A 21,655-nucleotide genomic window follows, 5' to 3' on the forward strand; every position below is an offset into this window, starting at 1 on the left:
TTCTGCTGTATATGCAGAAGAATCTATGGTCTTTATTCACTAGACATTGACATTGCTACAAAGACTAATTACAGGAGAAAGCGACCGAGAGGTTCACATTTTGTGCAGCCTCCAGGTCACTTTGCTGCCTCATGACAGCCTCACTCTTCCTCTTCTATCTTCTTGCCATGAAACTCCCGGCTCTTGGCTCGGAGCTTGTTGACCTGGGACTCTGCAATGTCAGCCCGCTCCTCGGCTTCCTCCAGCTCGTGCTGGATCTTGCGGAACTTGGAGAGGTTGACATTGGACAGCTCCTCCTGTGCGGGGAGAGGGAGTTATGAAAAAAAATGCAGCGAGATTGAATATCTGAAAATTGGGCAAACAAACATTCAAATGCCACAGCTGGGAGAGCAGGACAGGCTCAAAAACAAGGTAAGAAGCTGCTCAGAATGTTAAGTTTGCCAGAAGACAAAGAACAAGGGAAGGTCAAAAAGGCCACATAACACACAACATTGTCTAGGCAGCGTCAATGACAGAGTTCCCAACAGTCAGACTAGAAGCTGCCTCTGACACCCAGAGTAGCATAGGGAGGAAGAAACAGAGCTGAAAAGTGAGGCTTGGAGGAAAACAAGTAGAGATGGGGAAGTATAGTTCCTTACAAAGTCAGAAATTCTTACATTCCCCACTCTCTTGTAGCAGCAAATGCATTAAAACAGTCAAGGTTTTAAAAAGTTGGACATAAGAAAGCACTAAAATTCCACTTCTACCAGAAGGAATTCTGAATTTAGCCAGGGTGGTACTTACAGCCTCCTCTGCTTGTCTCTTGTAGGACTTCACTTTCATTTGCAGCTTGTCCACTAGATCTTGGAGCCTGAGAACATTCTTCCGGTCTTCCTCAGACTAAAGAGAATGGCAAGTAATAGAAAGCCTCATTTCCCTCTTTCTACAGATTTCATAAATGTGAAATGGAGGGAGTAACATTCCTTATGGAGCACTGCTGTCCACAAAGACAGAGGCCAAAATCTTGTAAAGTGTGTCACTGACAGAGGTATAGAAAGAAATCCCTCTGGAAGACAATGTGCCAAAATTTTGACTTCCTGGAAAAGAGTATGCCCACACAAAGAAGCTTCCTGCCTTACCTGGTAGGTCAGCTCCTTCACCCTCCTCTCATACTTGCGCACACCCTTCACGGCTTCAGCGCTGCGCTTCTGCTCAGCATCAACCTCCCCTTCCAGCTCCCGCACCTGCAATCACAAGCCCATCTTTGGAGCTTCCCTGCTATCTCTCCAAGGCACATGCTCACTCTTGCACAAACACCAGCCCTACGCACTCTGGCCTCCAGCTTCTGGATTTGCTTCTTGCCTCCCTTCAGTGCCAACTGCTCAGCCTCATCCAGACGGTGCTGCAGGTCTTTCACCGTCTGGTCCAGGTTCTTCTTCATCCTCTCCAGGTGGGCACTGGTGTCCTGCTCCTTCTTCAGCTCTTCTGCCATCATGGCCGCCTGAGGAGTGCAAAGGGTCAAAGCCATTTTGGGGCTGGAGACATTCTGGGGGAGAATACATCCAGAATCACCAATGAAAGGATCTCACATCTGTGATGGCCTTCTTGGCCTTCTCTTCAGCATTGCGGGCTTCCTGGACAGTATCCTCCATCTCACCCTGAATTTGGGCAATGTCTGTTTCCAGCTTCTTCTTGGTGTTGATCAAGCTGGTGTTCTGTTGAAGAGCATCAACATGACCATTTTCTTTTTGTTACCTTGTGATATTGTATCAAGAATATTGCATAAATATTTTTTTTTAATGTAAATTGCCCCATCAGGTCACATGTTATTCTGTTCTAAAGGATCTGCTGTGGCAGCTGTTTGTTTCTCAGCCATGATATGCTTCAGTATTTCAAGAACATCCTCCATAAATCTTTCCTCAAAATTTTTCAGTCAATAGAGAAGGAAATTAGACTTATAAAGATAAAATATGTAATATTTCTTTACAGTTTTCAATCTTGTGGCAGTAAAAGTTTTAAATGGTGATACACAATACTTATAATGACATTGTTAAATTATGTCACTAATTGTATTTGTGTATTCCTGTTTTGTTAAAGATCAACCTAACTTTGACGTTACAGTCTCAAATGTAGACCTGAAACCTGTTAAACTCGATTGAGTTGTAGGGTAAGAACCTCACATATCTCTCTAAAATTTATTACTTTTAAGGTATCTGCACTGTAGTCTAGTGAAATTCGTATCTGCACCTGAAAAATCACACTTAATATTTGTTATCCACAAAATAGTGTGAAAATTGCAGTGTATTTTACTAGTGTTATATTTCAGTCAGTCTTCAGTTATTTTATCTGTATGGAGAAAAGCTATAGATACTAAATATATTTCTACACTGACCTGGGTATGGAGGAGCTGAACTCTCTCACTTGCATCCATCAGTTCCTGCTCAGCCAATTTCCTTGACCGCTCCGTCTGCTCCAGGGCTGCCCGTAGTTCCTCAATTTCAGATTGCAACAGGTTTGCTCTGCGTTCCACCATGGCCACCTGCTCCTTCAGGTCCTCCTGTGCCCTGAGAGCATCATCCAAGTGTATCTGGGTATCCTGGAAAGGAAGACAAGAAGGACTGTGAAGTATATTTTCCTCTTTTCACATAGTTACAGATCTGATAAAATTGTACAACAGTGAAATATTTATCTTATTCATTAACCAGTGAGCACCAGTTCTGTTGTGCCATACCTTGAGGACTCCCTGTGTGTTTCTCAGGTTCTTTTGTGCCTCAGCAGCCAAGCGATTGGCATGGCTGAGCTGGATCTCCATTTCATTCAGATCTCCCTCCATCTTCTTCTTGAGACGCAGGGCTTCATTCCTGCTCCTGATCTCAGCATCCAGGGTGCTCTGCATGGACTCCACAATTCTGAGGTGGTTTCTCTTCAGTTGGTCGATTTCCTCATCTTTCTCTGCTATTTTCCTGTCAATCTCAGACTTGACCTGGTTGAGCTCAAGTTGGAGGCGCAGGATCTTCCCCTCTTCATGTTCTAGGGAGGCCTGAAAGAAAAGATTAATATTTTTTAATTATATAAATAACAATGTCAGTCACTTTATTCTTGAAGAATAATACATAGTATGCGGTTTGACAGTGCAGGAGAAATTTCTGTACATCTAAAGACTTTAATTATGTCCTAAGTTCCCTACCTGCTGTGCCTGGAGGTCCTCTGTGTATAATTTCATAATTTGTATCTGAGGTTGCTAAACTGTGTTATAAGGGGACAATTAAGAACAGAAGGCTGTACCTCAGCTTCCTCCAGTGAGGCTTGGAGCTCAGATTTCTCCTGCTCAATCTGCTTCTTGACTTTCTCCAGCTCATGAATCGCTTTTCCTCCCTCGGCAATCTGCTCCGTGAGGTCAGAAATCTCCTCTGTGGGAACAAGGACCAATGGCATTGTCGGGCACAGAGCAGAATGGGAAGGGCCCTCACACACCAACGTGACAGGCACCTTTGCCCACGTGCAGGCACAGACCCATGTGAAGCGGTGGGTACTGGTGGGTGCTGAGAAAGCCCTGCCAGGAGCAGAGGGCCAGGCACTTACGCTGCAAGTTCTTGTTCTCGCGCTTCAGCGTTTCCAGGTGGTCCAAGGACTCCTCATAGGCATTCTTCATCTTAAACAGCTCCGTGCTAAGAGAGCGGGCCTCCTTCTGGGAGGCTTCCAGCTCAGCCTGTGTTTCCTCATACTTCTGCTTCCATTCTGCCAGGATCTGAAGAGAAAGGGGGTGTCGGTATGGATGTGACAATCAGGACAGGATGCTCCGTCCATGATTCCCCAGTCTGGAGCCTGTAAGACCTTGTCAAAGTTCTTCTGCTTCTTATCCAGAGCTGCACAGGCAGCATTTGATCTCTCCACATCAATCATCAGGTCCTCCACTTCATTCTGCAGCCTCTGCTTTGTCTTTTCCAGGGAGGCACATTTGGCATTGACAGCTTCAACATGTTCTTCTGCATCCTGCAGGCGCTGTGCCAGCTTCTTCCTGCAATGTGGTAAGTACAGCTGCAGGTTAGAGGTAAAGGGTTTGACACAGTTGTGTCCCAGCACCTACTGATTATTAGGCCTGTCTTTACCATTCTAGCCATAAAGGTTTTTGTGTTTCCAGACCATTTTTCCACAGGACACTTTTTCTCTCTCCCTCTCTGCCTTCTACTGCAAGTGCACTACATCCCAGCCTTCATTCCCCCCTGTCATAACCCAGTCTCAGAGACGCCCATTTCCCTGCAGATAGGTCTTCTCCAGCCATTCTATATCCCACTTGCCACATACTTGGCCTCCTCCAGCTCCTCTGTGCGCTGAATAGCGTCCGTCTCATATTTGGTTCTCCACTGGGCCACTTCGGTGTTGGCCTTGGACAGGGCGCGCTGCAGCTCCGCCTTGGCTTCCTGCTCCTCCTCATACTGTTCGCGGAGCAAGTCACAGTCGTGGCGAGCAGACTGCAAACCGTGGGCCAGTGCGTTCTTGGCCTACAGCAAAAAGAGTGGGGAAAAATTTTACTGTGACAGTGAATAGAAACATCCTGAAAAATCTTCAATATTGGTCGAGACTGTAAAGAGAATTAACGGCTAGGCTGTAGGGCTGGAAGACTCTTTCCAGGCTGGAAAGCACAGCACTACTGAAGTAGTTATTATTCTCCTTCTCATCTTGTAAATTCTGTGATTTCATATGTTTCTGATAATATCTTTTCACCTTTATCTCTTCCTCTAAGTGCCTCTTGAGCTCCTCAATCTGTTGGGTGAAAGCCTGCTTGCCTCTTGACAGCTGAGAAATCAGCGATTCTTTCTCCTCCACTTGTCGTGAATATTCACCTAGGAAAGCACAAAGAAAATATATACAGTGTCATTTGTGAGCCAAAATAAGTCTTTTGGGATGCTCTCCCATTCAAGGACATAGAGGAGGTTCTCTCACCTGACTCTGTCTGCAGACGAGCTCTTTGAGCACTGAGGTCATTGATCATGCGCTGGTGCTCTTCTTCCTTTGTCTTAATCTCACTCAGCTGGTCTTCCAGGGTGCGACACATCTTCTCCAAATTTGCCTGTGTGGTAATACATGGAAGTAGTTAATGATGCTAATTCTCAATAATAGCAGCTGCAAAACCTTAAATTTAATAGAAGTCTGTTGGGGCAGAAATATCTAGAAGGTATTTGTGTACCTTGGCTTTGGAGACGGACTCCATGTTACTGGCCAGGTCGTCGATCTCCATCTTCAGCTCGCTCTTCTCCTTCTCCAGCTTCTGCTTCACTCGCTGCAGGTTGTCGATCTGCTCCCCAAGCTCAGCGGTGCTGTCCGCGTGCTTCTTGCGCAGGGCAGCAGCCGTGGCTTCGTGCTGCAGCGTGGCCTCTTCGAGGTCACGACGCATCTTCTGGAACTCGGCCTCACGCTTCTTGTTCATCTCGACCTGAGCTGCTGTAGCCCCTCCTGCTTCTTCCAGGCGCTCGCTGATCTCCTCCAGCTCCCTCGAGAGGTCAGACCGATGCTTCTCTGCTTTTGCCCGAGAGGTTCGCTCTGCCTCAATTTCCTCCTCCAGTTCCTCAATACGAGCCTGGAGAACGTCAGGGACCATTCACACCCGTGCCCTCCTCTTACCTGACCCGGATGGATGAGAGAGCAGAAGGAACAGAAACTTGCCTGCAATTCTTTAATCTTCTTCTGTAATTGCATGCCCAGGGTTTGCTCATCCTCAATTTTGCTCTGGATCTGGCTGATTTCAAAGTCTTTCCTTTGGGCAAAGAAAAGCATTTTAGAGCTGAAAGAAAAAAAAGACAAGTGCAACAGGCCAGTGCTCAGGTGCCCCACAGCCACACTTACTTCTTGAGTTTCTCATCCAGTTGTTGCTTATCATTTTCCAAATCCATGATGTTGTCCTGGGCCAGCTTTAGGTCCCCTTCGAGTTTCCTCTTGGCTCTCTCAAGGTCCATGCGCAGTTTCTTCTCTTGCTCCAGGGACCCTTCAAGCTGAAATGAGAAAGACCATGAATACTCTGCCCGCCAGATCTAACACCATACCTGCCTTGTTCTTGCTGTATGCCTATGCACTTACATCGTCCACTTGCTGCTCCAGCTTGGTCTTAGCTTTGGTCAATGTATTGACTTTGTCCTCTTCTACCTGCAGGTCATCCAGTGTCTGCTGATGGGCCTCTTGGAGGGCTTTCTTCTCTTTTGTCAGCTTGGCGATTGTCTCATCCAAGGTTGCCATCTCCTCTGTGAGGTTTTTCACCTTTGAGAAGAAAGGAGGAAGTGAACATAAAGGAAGTAGGTACAGAAGTCCTGTAACAGCACAGATCTCTTTTCTAGAGCATGACTGACAGGTTCTGCCTCATACCTTGTTTTCAGTGGCATGTTTTTCCTTCTCAACCTTGGCCAGTGTTAACTCAAGGTCATCAATATCTTTCTTCAACTCTGAGCATTCATCCTCCAGTTTCCGCTTCTTGGCTGTCAGCTCAGCATTTATTTCCTCCTCATCCTCAGCTCTTTCAGTCACCTCTTTAACTTTTGCTTCCAACTGGATTTTGGTTTTGATTAGCTGGTCGCACCTTTCTTCAGCATCAGCTAAAGCATCAGCTTCCTGTTAGAGAAACATTGTATTGTTTGCTAAGTGCAAGTTTTAGCAAAAGCTGAATAGAAAAAATGGTATTTCCTATTGAAAAATCCCCATGGAATTCCCATTTTTTATTATTTCGTGGGAAATGATTTTTGCACAACCTCTTTTAAATTAATTAGAGTAGGATCTTATTCTAATGTTTTACTCTCACTAATTATTCTCTCTTGCTTATTTGGAGATGTGTAAGTATCTAAATACACTTATTTTCTTAAGGATTTTGATTGCTTTCCCTGAAAGTCAATAACTGAATATAATTGTGCACAGATCTTTTTGTTTTATCTCTGTAAAATCTTCCCTTGGCAAGACTGACTTAGTATTGTTCTTGTTCCAGATAAAGTGGTACATAATTTATTTGTAATTGGTGGGTTTTGTTTGAAACTGAGTTTGTCTTGAAGCTGTGAAGCAGATACTTAAAGACAGAAGAGTATTGTGTAAATGTTGCCAAATCTTTTGATCTTCTAAGGAACATTTGAAACACACATTGGGTTCACAGTTAGGATGTAGTAGGTTTGTGAGTCTTTCTGGAATAGCAGCTGAGTAGGACAGGTGAAATATTATGCACATAAGAAAAAAAATAAGGCTCTTTTATTTAAGGTAACTGATAAAAACCAGAGTCAACTAAACTGCTTTCCAGGCTCTGGTAATATGTACTATATCTCTAGTGACTGCAGCTGAACCTTACATTGTAAGCTTGCATTCAGAAACATTCCTGTAAACGCAGAGTCTTGAAAAGTCATTCTCAAGTTCATTCTCAAGTTAGAATCTGATGTTGAGTGATCTGTATTTTACCTTTAGTGATTCAGATCAAAATACTTGCTAAGGAAATTTAGTATGCAGTCTGAGGGTTCCAAACTATGAGAGAGGACTTAGACCTTATTCATTTTCCCCTGCAAGAAATGTGCTAGTAATACTTACAGCCTGCACTTGGAGCTGCAGGTCATTTTTCTCCTGCACCAGTTTCACCATTTTCTCCTCCAGCTCCTTCCTCTTTGCCTCAGACTTTGCAAGCTCTTCCTTGGTTTTCTCAAACTCTTCCTTCATGTTGGCCATCTCTTTCTCAGATTCTGCACTCTTCAGCAAGGGCTTGATCTTAAAGAACAGCTTCATCCAGGGCCAGTGCTTCACATTCATGAAGGACCTAACATTGTACTGAATGCAGAAGATGGACTCCCTGAAGCACAATTAAAAAGGAAATTAAATATTTTCAGTAGGATGAGCGTCAACACTTTCCTCCAAGTACAATGACCTTAACTGAAGATGAGAAATGTCTACCTTCTCTCCACCATTCTCTGGTACTCCACTCTCATCAGGTAGCCCCTACATCTGGCCTGTGTGCGGGTGATGAGCTGTGCCAGCTTCTCATCCCTCATCTCCTCCAGGAGTCCCAGCAGCCCAGCTTTGAAGAAGACCTTGAGAAAGGGAATGTTGCTGCACATCACTGGCAGGTAGAGCAGAGCACAGAGATGCAGTGAATGACTCAAGAAAGATTTGTACCTTGGTGTGACCAAATTTGTACTGGGTATGGTCCACATCAATTGACCCAAGAAGCTTCTCAGAAGCTTTCTTGCTGTCAATGAACTGTCCCTCTGGGATTGCACTGGCATTAAGCACCTTGTACCTGTGGAATGAGGAGGAAATATGGATGAAAGCAATCTCAGACATAAAGGTGTAATGTTTATTGAAATTACTATTAGTCTGTGAAGCAGAATTGGGGTGAGGAATTTTGAATTTCATCTCTTGTTTAGAGATACAGTTGCACTGAAGTTCTAATCTGATAACAAAGTTAGGGAAACTTTTACAATCATTAGGTGATACGTCACAGATGAGAAGAGGACACTGATCTCCAGCCGTTTCATTCCAAAATCTTTTTCACTGAACCTATGCTCTAGAAAACATCTAGAGAGGAACATCGCCACTCTGTGTATAGGAAGAATGCATCTTCCCCTGAAACTTGCAGCTGATACAATGGTCAAAGCACTCTACTGAGTCTGGAAATTTTATTTGAGAACTTGTTGTAGCCACATCCCAAGCTGCATTTTTAGATCTTGTGATTGCTGGTTTGCATAGCTTTATTGTGCTTTCATATTCAGAGACACCAGCAAAGTTCAGCTGTGCGATGACCAGCAAATAGTGAGGACACCTGACATCTCTTCATTTATCAACAATTTCTCTTTTTCTAGCCTTACATGTTACACTTTGTTTATACATTTCATTATTTTCCTCTTTCAGTTTTTTGATATTTATGTTGCAATACTTATCTTTCAGATATTTGGCATTAAAAAGTAATCACAAATGTTAAAATTGTTAGGAATTACAACTTATGCAGTAAAGACAGAAGGGAGAGCAGAAAAGAGACTGACCTCTGCTTGAAGTCAGCATAGAGGATTCTGCTGGGAAATCCTTTCCTGCAAATCCTGATGCCTTCCAGCACGCCGTTACAGCGCAGCTGGTGAAGCACCAGTTCGTGCTCCATTGCACCTTAAGGAAATAAGACAATTATTTGATACTTCATGTTAAAGCATAGAGAATAATGGCTGCATTGCAATATTGTTTGTCTTTACTTGAGGTTCTTACCAGGTGTTTTTGTTTCATTGGGGATGATACAGCGCACAAAATGGGGGTGAGTGCTCCGTAGATTGGTCATCAGCTTGTTTAGGTTCTCCTGTGGGTCATAGAATCATAGAATAATTAGGCTTGGAAAGGACCTTAAGATCATCTAGTTACAATCCCCCTGCCATGGGCAGGGACACCTCACACTAAACCATGTCACCCAAGGCTCTGTCCAACCTGGCCTTGAACACCAGCAGGAATGGAGCATTCACAACTTCCCTGGGCAACCCATTCCAGTGCCTCACCACCCTCACAGTAAAGAATTTCTTCCTTATATCCAATCTAAACTTCCCCTGTTTAAGTTTTAACCCATTACCCCTTGTCCTGTCACTACAGTCCCTAATGAATAGTCCATCCCCAGCATCCCTATAGCCCCCCTTCAGATACTGGAAGGCTGCTCTGAGGTCTCCCCGCAGCTTCTCTTCTCCAGGCTGAACAGCCCCAACTTTCTCAGTCTGTCTTCATACAGGAGGTGCTCCAGCCCCTGATCATCCTCGTGGCCTTCCTCTGGACTTGTTCCAACCGTTCCGTGTCCTTTTTATGTTGAGGACACCGGAACTGCACACAATACTCCAAGTGAGGTCTCACGAAAGCAGAGTAGAGAGGCAGGATCACCTCCTTCAACCTGCTGGTTAGGCTCCTTTTGATGCAGCCCAGGATACGGTTGCTTTCTGGGCTGCGAGCTCACACTGCTGGCTCATGTTCATTTTCCCATCAACCAATACCCCCAAGTCCTTCTCTGCAGGGTTGCTCTGAATCTATTCTCTGCCCAACCTGTAGCTGTGCCTGGGATTGCTCCAATAGATTTTTCGTAAGTAAATTTTTCATTATTGCTTTATCATGAGTAAAGCTTTTTCATTAACAAATGATACCTCTGCAGTTACACTCTCAAATGTGAGAAAAGTGTTAGAAAGCTACAATTAATTTAATTTTCCCACATATAGCTGTATGTTTTTTTCTGCCTTTCAGTCTTAAGCATGAGAGAAAGTCACAAAACTGTGTAATGTGTTCTCACGAGACTGAGGGATACACATAGATAGGACACCTATTGAGAACAGTGATGAGAGGTTCGTGGCAAAAATCATAGTTTTGAGTGAAAGATGATTCTCACTGAACAGAAGATGCTGACTACTGATGGGCATGGAAACAAAACCAAAAATAGGACAAAATTTAAGAGGGGTAAGGACTAGTTTTGCAGAAAGGGATGGGAAGGGGAAGGTTAATGGCATTAGGTGCTACTTGTGAAGTTATATTTGGTTGATCTGGGAAGACAAGAAAGACTCCCTGTTCAGTTAGAATGGGGCCACAAGTCATAGAGAAAAGGCATAAGTGACAGGTCCCAGAGCACCACTTTCTAGAAGTGCTTCTAAAAGCAAACCCATGATCTCTTTCTGATTTCAGTAATTCCTTTTATTAGCTAGATCCTAACAGTTCTCAGTTTAGCCCTGTTTTGGTGCAGGAGCAAAGCTGCTCAAGTACTTTTTTTATAGTGTGAAAAACTGTTCAGGATGCCAGACAGTATATAGATGCATGCAGGTGCTGAAACAAATGTGTTTTCATCTGCCTTAAGCTCTGTCCATTGGTGGCATTTCCCTATTGCCTTGTCTTCATACATATAATCATGCTCAAATCCAGATCCAGACTTGAGATTCTGTGTAAATGAAACTGTAGCCTGAGCTAGAGTACTTTTTCTAATGCTGGAAGAAAAGCTAGATCAAGATGTATCTTCCTGAGCTGACCTCAGCTGACTTGCCGTCAGTTTTTTTATAAAGAAATGAAGAAATGTTCTTGGTGTCTTGGTGCAGAAAAATGTTCATAGGTGCAGTAAAACAGCCTTGTGGAGTTAGTGTGAGGTTTCACAGTTTTTAACCAAAATTAAAATTAAAATAGAGAGAGAGATGGAGAAAATAGAATGACTTTTGTACTTACCCTGAAAAGAGCTGATACAGTCTGGAAAGAAGAACCCTTCTTCTTGCCTCCCTTCTTGCCACCGCCACCACCAGCCTCTGAAGAGCAGCAAAAAAAAGATGGTTTTAAAACTTTGTTTTGTAAAATTTTTCTCTATGAGACTCCAAGAAGGTTCCTTATATGTATCAGTCATGCTAAGAAAGGAACCTAGGAAGCAGTAAGGAACAGAGTCAACATTCTATCTAAAGGAACACAGGACCAAAGGAGTGTGATAATCCAAGAGATTATCATGCCTGAGTGGAAGGCCTGAAATAGATTTAATCTTTTCATTTACTGAAAAATTGAAGACATGGGAGACTCTGCACAACATACAGTTCCTTTAAAACACTCTAGTTGATAAAAGTATGTATTTCACAGAACTGACCTGCCTCTCCTCCAGCAGATGCAAAAAGTAAGGCCAGTGTCTTCATGGATGATTTCTGATACAGCCCCACAACAGTTTCATTCAGGGGGTCCTTGTTCTTGTCAAGCCAGCCACTGATGTTGTAGTCCACTGTGCCAGCATAGTGCACCAGCGAGAAGTGAGCCTCAGCCTTGCCTTTGCCAGGCTTGGGCTTCTGGAAGTTGTTGGACTTGCCCAGATGTTGGTCATAGAGCTTGTTCTTGAAAGAGGTGTCAGTTGCCTTGGGGAACATGCACTCCTCTTCCAGGATGGAGAAGATGCCCATGGGCTGGAAGAAGCAGAAGGAAGAGGTGAAAAGGCAGAAAGAATCACAGATAAAGTTTCCTGAGAGGGACGACATCAAATCCCTGCTCCCAAGGATTTTTCTTCTCAGCAGAGCAAATTGTAAAATAATCTAAGCTTACAATGTATTTGTAATGTATTTACAACATCATACTTACCCTTTCAAGCCACATTTATAAAGATACAAAAGATTAATGCATTTCTGAAATATTAGGCTTGAATTGCACAAATACCTTCTCAATGAGCTCAATACAGGCAGCCAGGTCCATCCCAAAGTCAATGAATTCCCATTCAATTCCTTCTTTCTTGTACTCTTCCTGCTCCAGCACAAACATGTGGTGGTTGAAGAACTGTTGCAGTTTCTCATTGGTGAAGTTGATGCACAGCTGCTCCAGGCTGTTGAACTGCACAATTGCAAATAAAGATTACTATTATTGTAAATTTAAAAAGTTAGGGATAAAGAACAGTACTGGCTTTTTGTACCAAATCACAGCAGGTTCTGCAATTGTTTCTTCTTTGCTCAACCAGGAGTTTGGAACTGCTGTCAGTGTCTCTTTTGTCAATCTAAACTCTATCTGAATGTTTACGACCCCTTGAAGTTTGGGCCACTTGTCAGACTTGTCAGTTTTGATAGCTACTCGACTGGGCTAATTCAGGTGTTGGAGACCCCAAAACACAACATTTTATCCAGCATTTCCAAATGCTGATTTCAAAGCATGTCCCAGTAATTCTAATCACAAGTTTTGACTAAGGAACTGATGTCTCTGCACATAGGTATGAAATGCTGTGTTAGTCTACTGTTTGTAAATGGTAAAAAAACCTGCATTTGTAGATTTCTGCTAGTATATGTGCAACACCAAATCTTATTCTAATTAAAAATCTGTGGGAATCAGGATACTTTACGTGCAATCCCAAAGGATCAAACCATTTCTGAGAAAAAAAAAAAGGCACGTAATTCCTTCTAAAGTACTTTGTCATATAACAGAGTTACTTCTAAAGGCATGCTAATAAAACACTGTTCTTACATCAAAGATCTCAAAGCCAGCAATGTCCAGGACACCAATGAAGTACTGTCTGGGTTGTTTGGTGTCCAGCTGTTGGTTGATACGAACAACCATCCACAAGAACATCTTCTCAAAGACAGCTTTTGCCAGGGCACCAACTGAATTGTAGACCTAAAATAAAAAAAAAAAACCAGAAGGCTCATAGTTATTATGTAAATCAAAAGAGGAAGGCGAGAGGATTAGTCAACAAAATGGGGAGTTTTGTTACCTGCTGCACGGTTTGACCCTTGGTCACATATTCATTCCCAACTTTGACTCGGGGGTAGCAGAGGGCCTTCAGCAGGTCAGCTGAGTTCAGACCCATCAAATAGGCAGCCTTGTCAGCAACTAAAGACCAAAATAAGGTATCAGCAGACTTTAGTGTTTCTTTAAAACAAGTATTAAAACTCAATTCTGGTAAAGATAAAAAGGTAAAAAGTGCAAATTACACCTTTACGAATAAAGATAGATATGAGCCTGAAATAAGGTTTGGAATTTAACTTTCTGCTATTGCTTTTAATGGTGCCAGCAGGCACAGTATGTAATCATCATACAAAAGTATAGCAGATTCATGCATGAATGTTGGACATGATCTAACAGTCTGAAATTGTGTCAAGGAACATTTAGGCTAGAAACTGGGGAAAAGTTTTCAATGAGTTAGGATAGTGAAGTACTAGAATAGGTTGCATGTTTTCCTCAAGGTTTTCAAAAGCAGATAGAAAGATGGCACAGTAAGCAGGGTCCACAGGAGGTGGAGAATATGCACTGCCACACTTCACTCTCAGCTTCCTGAGCAACTAAACCAAGCAAAATAAAAGATGACTTTGTCACACTGAGAAATCTGTTTGTAGGTTCTGAGTAATCCTCAGAAGAGCATTCCAGTATCTCTGCAACAGAACTGATTTCAATGGAATCAGTACACACTACTCCAAATATTTCCACTGGAAAATGCCATCACCTAAGTAAAGTTACAGCTATTATTTGTAGCCTATTCTACTATTACTGTTCATTATTATGAGATTCCTTTCAATTTTACTCCTTCTAATCATTTTACAATACAATACTAGCATGTGCGGAATCAATGATTCTGACCATGAATTTTACTGCCTGTGTTAGTGAGTGCTCTGGTGTATACTGTGCTCCAGTATAGGTTTTGCTGGTACCTTCTGTGCCGTCCGGCTCTGCCTGCTCCTCACGTTGCTTCTGCTTAAACTTCAGGTTGCCATAATGCATGACAGCCCCTGTCAACTTATAGATGGCTGTCTTCTCATCAGGAGTGAAGCCCAGGATGTCAATGGCACTCTAACAAAAGAATCATGAGAGTAAGTAACGTGGCTGATAGAGGTCACAATCTGCCTGATAGTTTCAGTGCATTACTTACATCTGTGGCCATCAGCTCTTCCTGGTCATTAATGCTGGGAACCGTGATCTCACCTTGACTCACATACAGATAGTCATATGGGTTGGTGGTGATCAGTAACATCTCTGGAAAGAAGGGCAAACCGCATACAGATCAATGGTAGTTAGCATATACAGAGTTAAATGTTCTGTGAGCTTTGTCTGTAGCAGTTAGTGATCTTGCCTACCAATGAGCTCTGGCTTCTTGTTGGACATGATCTGATAGAATATGTGGTAGCTTCTTTCTGCCTTGAGCTGGAAAGTGACTCTGGACTTCTCCAGCAGATCTGGCAAGGATGGTAGGACAGAGTTAGAGCAAGAACCGAGGAAGGCTGGAAGGCAAAGGATGAAGCCAGGAGGGCCACTTACATGTTTCAATGTCTGCAGAAGCCAGTTTCCCCGTGGCACCAAAATGGATTCTGATGAACTTACCCTGAAAGAAGCAGAAAAGCCAATGGAGATCTATTTGACCAATCCTGGTAGCAAGAACATTTGAGTCAGCTTGCTGACAGCTAAAAGTAATTTAGTGCCAGGCGACAACTTACAAAGCGCGAGGAGTTGTCATTCCTCACGGTCTTGGCATTACCAAAAGCCTCCAGCAGTGGGTTGGCACTGATGATTTGATCCTCAAGTGTCCCCTAAAATAGAAATCTTGTTGTCATGATATAGCTCATCAATGAATTTGATAGTTGCGGGTTCCTACCCCTAGGATCTCACCTGCATTTTGCCTTGTGCCTGTGGCTCTTCCTTCTTCTTGTCCCCACTCGCTGCAATTGTTGCAAAGTACTGGATGACACGCTTTGTGTTCACAGTCTTCCCTGCTCCGGATTCTCCGCTGTGCAACCAACAAAAGAAGCAGAGAGCGTGTGGTTAGGAAGGAGGTCCCCTGGCACCGCGCAGCCCCTCAGGGACCAGAGCAGGGAGTGTACGTACGTGATCAGGATCGACTGGTTCTCGCGATCTGTGAAGGAGACAGAAAGAAATAGATTTTGTAAAGGAAGAACAAAAAAAGACTGAAAATTAATGTAGTAATTGCAAGTTATGACAAGAAAAGAATTCTGCATGGTTTTCTTCCCTTTTTGTTATTTTTTTTTTCCTATTTCAATTCCTTGCAAAGCAATATGTACTATGTTCTTACCTCTAACCATACTCACAACATTTTTGTCTCTAAGCTAGAGAGTTACGGTTTGATGGGTGGACTATCAGATGGTTAAGTAATTGGCTTGATCCAGAGTGTTGCAGTCAAAGGCTCAATGCCCAAATGGTTAATGAGTTGTGTCATACAAGGTTTTGTACTGGACCAGTAATGGAGTAATAACTCCATCAACAACATACATAGTGGGATTGAGTGCAGACCTAGCAAGTTTGCAGATGAGCACCTCCTGTATGAAGATAGGCTGAGAAAGCTGGGGCTGTTCAGCCTGAAGAAGAGAAGGCTGTGTGGAGATCAGGTTGGACAGAGCCTTGGGTGGCATGGTTTAGTGTGAGGTGTCCCTGCCCATGGCAGGGAGGTTGGAACTTGATGATCTTAAGGTCCTTTCCAACCGCAATTATTCTATGATTCTATGACACCAAGCTGAGTGGTGCAATTAATGCACTGGTGGGAAAGTTTTCCATCCAGAATTACCTTTACAAGCTTCAGGAGTGGGCTCATGTGTACATCATGAAGTTCAGCAAGGTGAAGTGCAATGTCCTGCTCTCAATTGTGGGAATCTCCAATATCAGTCTAGACTGTGGGATGGCTGCCATGTGAGCAGCCCTGTAGAGAAGGATTTGGGGGTACTGGTGGATGAGCTGGCAATATGCACTTACAGCCCAGGAAGCCAACCAGATCCTGGGCTGCATTAAAAGGAGTGTGGCCAGCAGGGCAAGGCACATGATTGTGTCCCTCTGCTTTGCTCTTGTGACACCCCACGTGAAAAATTCCCTTGGGTCTACAATACAAGAAAGACATGGACCTAGTAGTGTTGGTTCAGATGAGGGCCATGAAAATGAATCGAGGTCTGGAGCACCTTTCCTATGAAAAAAGGCTGAAAGAGTTGGAGGTGTTTAGACTGGAGAAGAGAAGGCTCCAGGGAGACCTTATTGTGGCCTTTCAATACTTAAAGCGAGCTTATAAGAATGACAGAGAGAAACTTTTTATCATGATCTATAGTGACAGGATGATGGCCTGTAGTGACAGAACAAGAGGAAACAGTTTTAAACTGAAAGAGGGTAGATTTCATTTGGATATAAAGAAGAAATATTTTATGATGAGCATTATGAGACAGTGGAACAGGTTGCTTAGAGAAACTGTGGATGCCCCATCATTATAAGTGCTTCAGGTCAGGCTGGAGAGAACTTTCAGCAACCTAATCTAGTGGGAGATGCCCCTTCCAATCCCAGAGGGAAGGACTACATGATTTTAAATACTCTTTCCAGCCCAAAGAGTTCTATGATTCTACAACTCTATAGTAGTTTTCTATGGACATCAAAAAACCTTGAAAAGTCATACGGTTCTTCCCTACTCCACTCTACGGTCTTTTTTTTCCTTCTGCATTAATTTTCTGTGACACAGACTGTATTTAGAGAGGGATAGTCAGAGCACATGACGAAAGAATCCTGAGACTGGTTAATAGTTCTGAACTCAACAGCACAGGGAAAGAAAGGAATGAAATGGTGGACCAAAACTAGCAGCAATATATAATTCTATTTAAATTTTCATGTCATGGTTTTATCAAGACAAATCTGAATTTGTGATATAGATGTTTTCTGTGCTCAGGTGAAATAATTTGACATCACTAGACAGTAATTTCACATCATCTGTTCAGTTTCAATATTTCATTACAAGCGTAATTATATTCCCTGCTCCACCCAGTCCATTTGGCTTATTGGTCTTCCTGACAACTCTCTGTGGAAATATACTTCCTTTTTGGAAATATTAGGATGAAAAATTCCTGTTTAAATTATCAGTGATTAATGCTATGCTGAAATAAAACTCTAATGACGCCTTAAGAAAAGGAAATTCTGTAATTACTGTTAAAATATCTTTTTGATAGAATCCCTCTGACAGCCACTCACCTGTTAGAATGAACTTAAACAAACAAATGACAGAGCACCTCACTGAATGCAGGGATGTCTTTCACTTAGAACAGTAGAAAAAATGGTGTGAAGATAGTAAAGCACACAGTGTAGTATGCATCAGTACCATGAAAGCTTTCAAGAAGTCTCATATTGCTGAGACAGAGTATTACTGAGACAGAGAGAACCACTCACCAGTCAGCATGAACTGATAGGCGTTGTCAGAGATGGAGAAGATGTGTGGAGGGGCCTCCTGGCGCTTCTTGCCTCGGTAGGCCAACACCACCTCCGGGTTGTACACCGGCAGCCACTTGTAGGGGTTGACGGTGACACAGAAGAGACCCGAGTAGGTCTGTGGGGAAGCGAGACAGCACGTTGGCTTCCACTTAGGCTGGCAGAGCAGTTCCTCCCAGCTACCCAGAGGAAGACTGCTGCTGGTACTTACGTAGATCATCCAGGCTGCGTAACGCTCTTTGAGGTTGTACAGCACAGCGGGTTCATGGAGGTGGGTCATCATGGCCATGTCCTCGATTTTATCATACTTGGGAGGGTTCATGGGAAAGATTTGGTCTTCCTTCACAGTCAGGGTCTGACAGAGGAAAGAAAGGTACATGCGTGTCATCTAGGAGCTCAAAATGGGAATTTCATGTTGTTTATAAATCTTGCATTTTACCCACCTCTCCACCTTCAGTCTTGACAGTGACCTTCCCTGATTCTTTGCTCTGGACTGTGCTTTTCACATAGGATTCCTTAGAATGCACCACAAAGACCGATGTCTTAGCATCAAAAGGCTTGTTCTGGGCAGCAATTCTCTCCTTTTCTGACTTCCGGAGGTAAGGAGCTGCCTCCCCAAAGATGGCCATGTCAGCGTCTGTCGACATGGCTGCAGTTTATTGAGTGCAGCACAGCACGGGGCTGAAGTGGAGAGACATGGTACAGCATTGAGTGAAAGAAGCAATGCCTTAGCACCACACACCTGACTCTCTGTAGTGTTCTCTGCCTGTTCTTACAACTTCGTTCTTTGTCTTATCTGTTTTCACTCTAAATATCTTTTTATTTAAGTCCTAGATAAAATATGTGTCTTTGATTTGTATTAACTTTCTTTCCCTTAGTCCTGTTTATGTGTTCAATTCTATAGATGTTATAGTGTGTTAGCATGCTCTGCAGAAAAATTAGACTGACTGGCATAATAGAAACATTTTTTATACAAAGCAGCAAATATCAAGGGAAATAATCTTATTGAAATCTTGAAAACCCACTTATAACCTTTCTTTCTTGCACATTGTATACCATGTAATTTGCATCAAATATAGAAGATGAGCAACATTAAGAAAAAATGTGTGAAATAAGCAGAGACACAGGTGTGAATTGTCTATGCAAAGGTTTTTCTCAGTTAGAAATCAGACAGCTAGCTTCTCTGGTTTTTCTCTTTCCCATTTCAAGCTGATCCTTTAAGATCAACTTGTATCAAAAGAGGAAAACTTTTCAATAAAAAATACTTAGAGACATTTAGCAAAATCTCTCTGTGAGCACTGTTCATTCATCTTCTTTTTCCTGGATTCCTGTTTACACTCAATCTCCTTTAAGTAGTTCTGTGCGTGGTAAAAGGTCATCTATTTTCCATCAGGTACGAAACAAACGTGTCCAACGCAGTTATGCTATTTTAGGCAGCACACCTCAGATAGAATTGCACTGCATTAGCATGCACAGATGTAAAGGGGTATGGGAAGTGCCCTTACTGCTGCATAAAAAATATAAAAATAATAGAATCATAGAATCACAGAATTATTTGGTTTGTAAGGAACCTTAAAGCTCATCTAGTTTCAACACCCTGCCATGGGCAGAGACAGCTTCCGCTAGAACAGCTTGCTCAGATCCCCATCCAATCTGGCACTGACGGGGATATCTATTCCAATAGAGTAGGTAAATCAGTCTTACCTCTTGTGATACCAGCTGCCTCTCAGGCCGGAGCTGGTCAATACTGAAAAACAGAAATGACAACTTCCTTCTTATTTTGCATGGAATTCCAAGGGCAAAAATATGCTGGTGACTTGAGAGTGGAAAGAAAATCTATTGATACAGACAGTCCTTTGATGAAAGCAGTCCCACAAGCAACAGGATTGCAGTGGCATTCTGCTAGCACCCAGCCTTCCATACTCTTACCTTGAAGCTTTCCGTGGAGACAGAACACACTTGGTCATACCAGCACTTTTATAGATTCTGGTCTGCATATACAACTCCCTCCTCCTCTTTCTTAGGTCAAAACATTTTTGGCAAAGCATTGTTTGGCAAACTTGACCGAGTGCATGATTCCCATTCGTGCTAATGGATATATTTAGAAATATATGAAGTCTTACTAGCTATGTGAATAAATCTCCTATAAATATTTTGACTAGGAATCTGAAAGGAGGAAGTGCTGTCCAGCAAATAGAGCAGGACACTGGGACTTGAAACAGTTGGCTTCTCTTCTCCTGACTCTGAATTGCTGTTTGACATTAAAGATTCATGTGTCTCAGGACTTGGCAGTAGTGGGCAGGATTACTGTTATAAAGAGCTTTGGGGAGATTCTATTCTGAAATATCTTGGAAATAAAGAACAGAAACAATCTAGTCTAGTCTTAATTGAAAGTTTGGACAACCATATCACCCTTGTGCTACTGCACCTGTTTACAACTCATTAGCTATTTCCTGGCTACTTCCAAAAGATCAGAGAAGACTTTATCCCTCTTGATTCATAATTTAATTACATCTTTTTCCTTCTTCTGAAGTATTGCCAATTGCCTAGAATTTTAGATTGGATTTTAAAGACATTGTTTTGCTATTCTTCGTATCTGGCTGTGCTGGTTTGCTCAGCTGTATTTCTAGCAGAAGTACTGTTATGGCCACATTAGCTGTGCTCACTGGCATTTTGTGTCCTTTGTCTTTTAAGTTAATTGGCAATTTTAAGTCACCAATTTGTTGGTATTGTAGAGACCTTGGACAGTAGCTATAGTTAACAAATGCAAGAATAGGGTTTAGATAACAAACACACCTCCTCCAGCCTTCCCAAACATAAACTCCACAGAAATTCAGAGAACCCCTGAGAGTCTCTGGGTCTTGACATGTCTCACCTCTGGGTGTAGAGATGATTTTATTCTCCCCCTCCTCCCTGCATCAATCCAGTGAAAATCCTAGGTATTCTAGGTATGTTTATTCCTTCAGAGCTTCATTCAACAGAAAGTATTAACAAAAGCAACATAAGCTTTACCTTAAAAATACAAATCAAGATGAAAAAGGAAGTTTTTTCTTAATCTTAAAATGCCTTGAAATTTCTAAAGCAAGCAAAAAAACCCAGAAAATCATTAGTTTAAGCAAAATTCACAGAGGTTTTTGATGTTGCTTGGATGCACAGAGAAAGAAGAGCACTTGACCTGTTTTGATACATCTATGACAATGAATTGTACCTTAAGAGAGGCATGTTGCTTATCTATGGGCAAACTAGCTTATTTTTACAGGTATATTTTAGACCAAGCATGACAGTTCTCAGTGAAGGTGAACTTAAGGTAAACCCATGAAGAGATGCATTAAGTAATGGGAAAAAAAAAGCCACTCATGGCTTCCAGCAATTCATAGGGTCTTATAAGGTTGTGGCCACTTTATGGTGGTGTGGCTATAACCTCTGGTGCTGCACATATGCATCATACAGCAGAAAATTTGCATCATATCTTGTGGGAAGGGTGCAGAGGGAAAAGGCGCAAGTAGAACACTCTAGCTGCTTTATATAATAAAAGTTTGAGATTCATGAGGTGTATGGAAATACTTTCTGGGTCCTGCAGAGCTGTCATATTCTGGAATTCACACTCTCCCTCAGATGTCCAGGAGTTGAAGCAGTCTAAGGGTCGGAGAGGATGACCAGTCTTCTCAACTCACTGCTTTGATGAACTTTTGTATGTTTCCAGCACTGCACATACAACTGAAATACCTGAGATCAAGTGTTCTTTTATGAAGCTGCCAATGTCTTTTTGAACAATAAATGTAGAGATTTTCTTTCTGTTTGAAAAATAGTATTGAATACTTGTAGAAATGTCATTGAAGAAAATGGAAAAGTCTTATTGCAAAACAGGATAAAGGGAGGGAAAGAAAGGATAGTTCTTCTAATTGTTTAGCAATTTAAAAAGTTATTGATAGATCCAATAATTGTTTAGCAAAGAATAGACTTGACTGTTCTTTCTATGACACATGAAATTAACTCCAAGTTAGACCTGCAGTTCTTTCTTAAATTTGCCTCTGACTGTTGA

The 21,655-nt window shown here is 42.4% G+C and overlaps 1 protein-coding gene across 1 annotated transcript; it reads right to left on the reverse strand.

The window, feature by feature from the left end:
* On the reverse strand, positions 1-19,635 carry LOC133273574 (myosin-1B). Its single transcript, XM_061461909.1, has 40 exons — positions 19,543-19,635; positions 19,318-19,360; positions 18,057-18,294; positions 17,825-17,968; positions 17,575-17,731; positions 15,253-15,280; positions 15,037-15,154; positions 14,865-14,957; positions 14,689-14,752; positions 14,508-14,606; positions 14,303-14,406; positions 14,085-14,223; positions 13,151-13,269; positions 12,904-13,053; positions 12,112-12,282; positions 11,558-11,864; positions 11,155-11,231; positions 9,190-9,277; positions 8,976-9,093; positions 8,110-8,233; positions 7,888-8,024; positions 7,531-7,786; positions 6,337-6,579; positions 6,055-6,231; positions 5,824-5,969; positions 5,644-5,734; positions 5,168-5,557; positions 4,924-5,050; positions 4,705-4,823; positions 4,285-4,481; positions 3,814-3,997; positions 3,562-3,727; positions 3,265-3,389; positions 2,711-3,019; positions 2,372-2,575; positions 1,569-1,694; positions 1,310-1,480; positions 1,119-1,223; positions 784-879; positions 1-296 (listed from the first exon to the last, which is right to left on the reverse strand). The coding sequence occupies exons 3-40, from the start codon at positions 18,258-18,260 to the stop codon at positions 141-143; spliced, it is 5,829 nt and encodes a 1,942-aa protein (XP_061317893.1). The 5' UTR covers positions 18,261-18,294; positions 19,318-19,360; positions 19,543-19,635; the 3' UTR covers positions 1-140.
* Positions 19,636-21,655: the final 2,020 nt, after the last annotated feature.

The sequence above is a fragment of the Pezoporus flaviventris genome, unplaced genomic scaffold, assembly GCF_033815535.1.
Source record: "Pezoporus flaviventris isolate CSIRO_AGI_PZ_B2104156 unplaced genomic scaffold, CSIRO_AGI_Pfla_v1 ptg000034l, whole genome shotgun sequence".
Taxonomy (NCBI): domain Eukaryota; kingdom Metazoa; phylum Chordata; class Aves; order Psittaciformes; family Psittacidae; genus Pezoporus; species Pezoporus flaviventris.

What these genes read in the sequence shown, in the direction of transcription:
- LOC133273574 (XM_061461909.1), bottom strand. Translation starts at nt 18,260, where the DNA reads ATGTCGACAGACGCTGACATGGCCATCTTTGGGGAGGCAGCTCCTTAC. An exon ending in ACAAATTTGGTCACACCAAG is followed by an intron (nt 8,025 to 8,109) that starts GTACAAATCTTT and finishes CCCTTTCTCAAG; the next exon opens with GTCTTCTTCAAAGCTGGGCT. An exon ending in CGAGAACAAGAACTTGCAGC is followed by an intron (nt 3,390 to 3,561) that starts GTAAGTGCCTGG and finishes TTGTTCCCACAG; the next exon opens with AGGAGATTTCTGACCTCACG.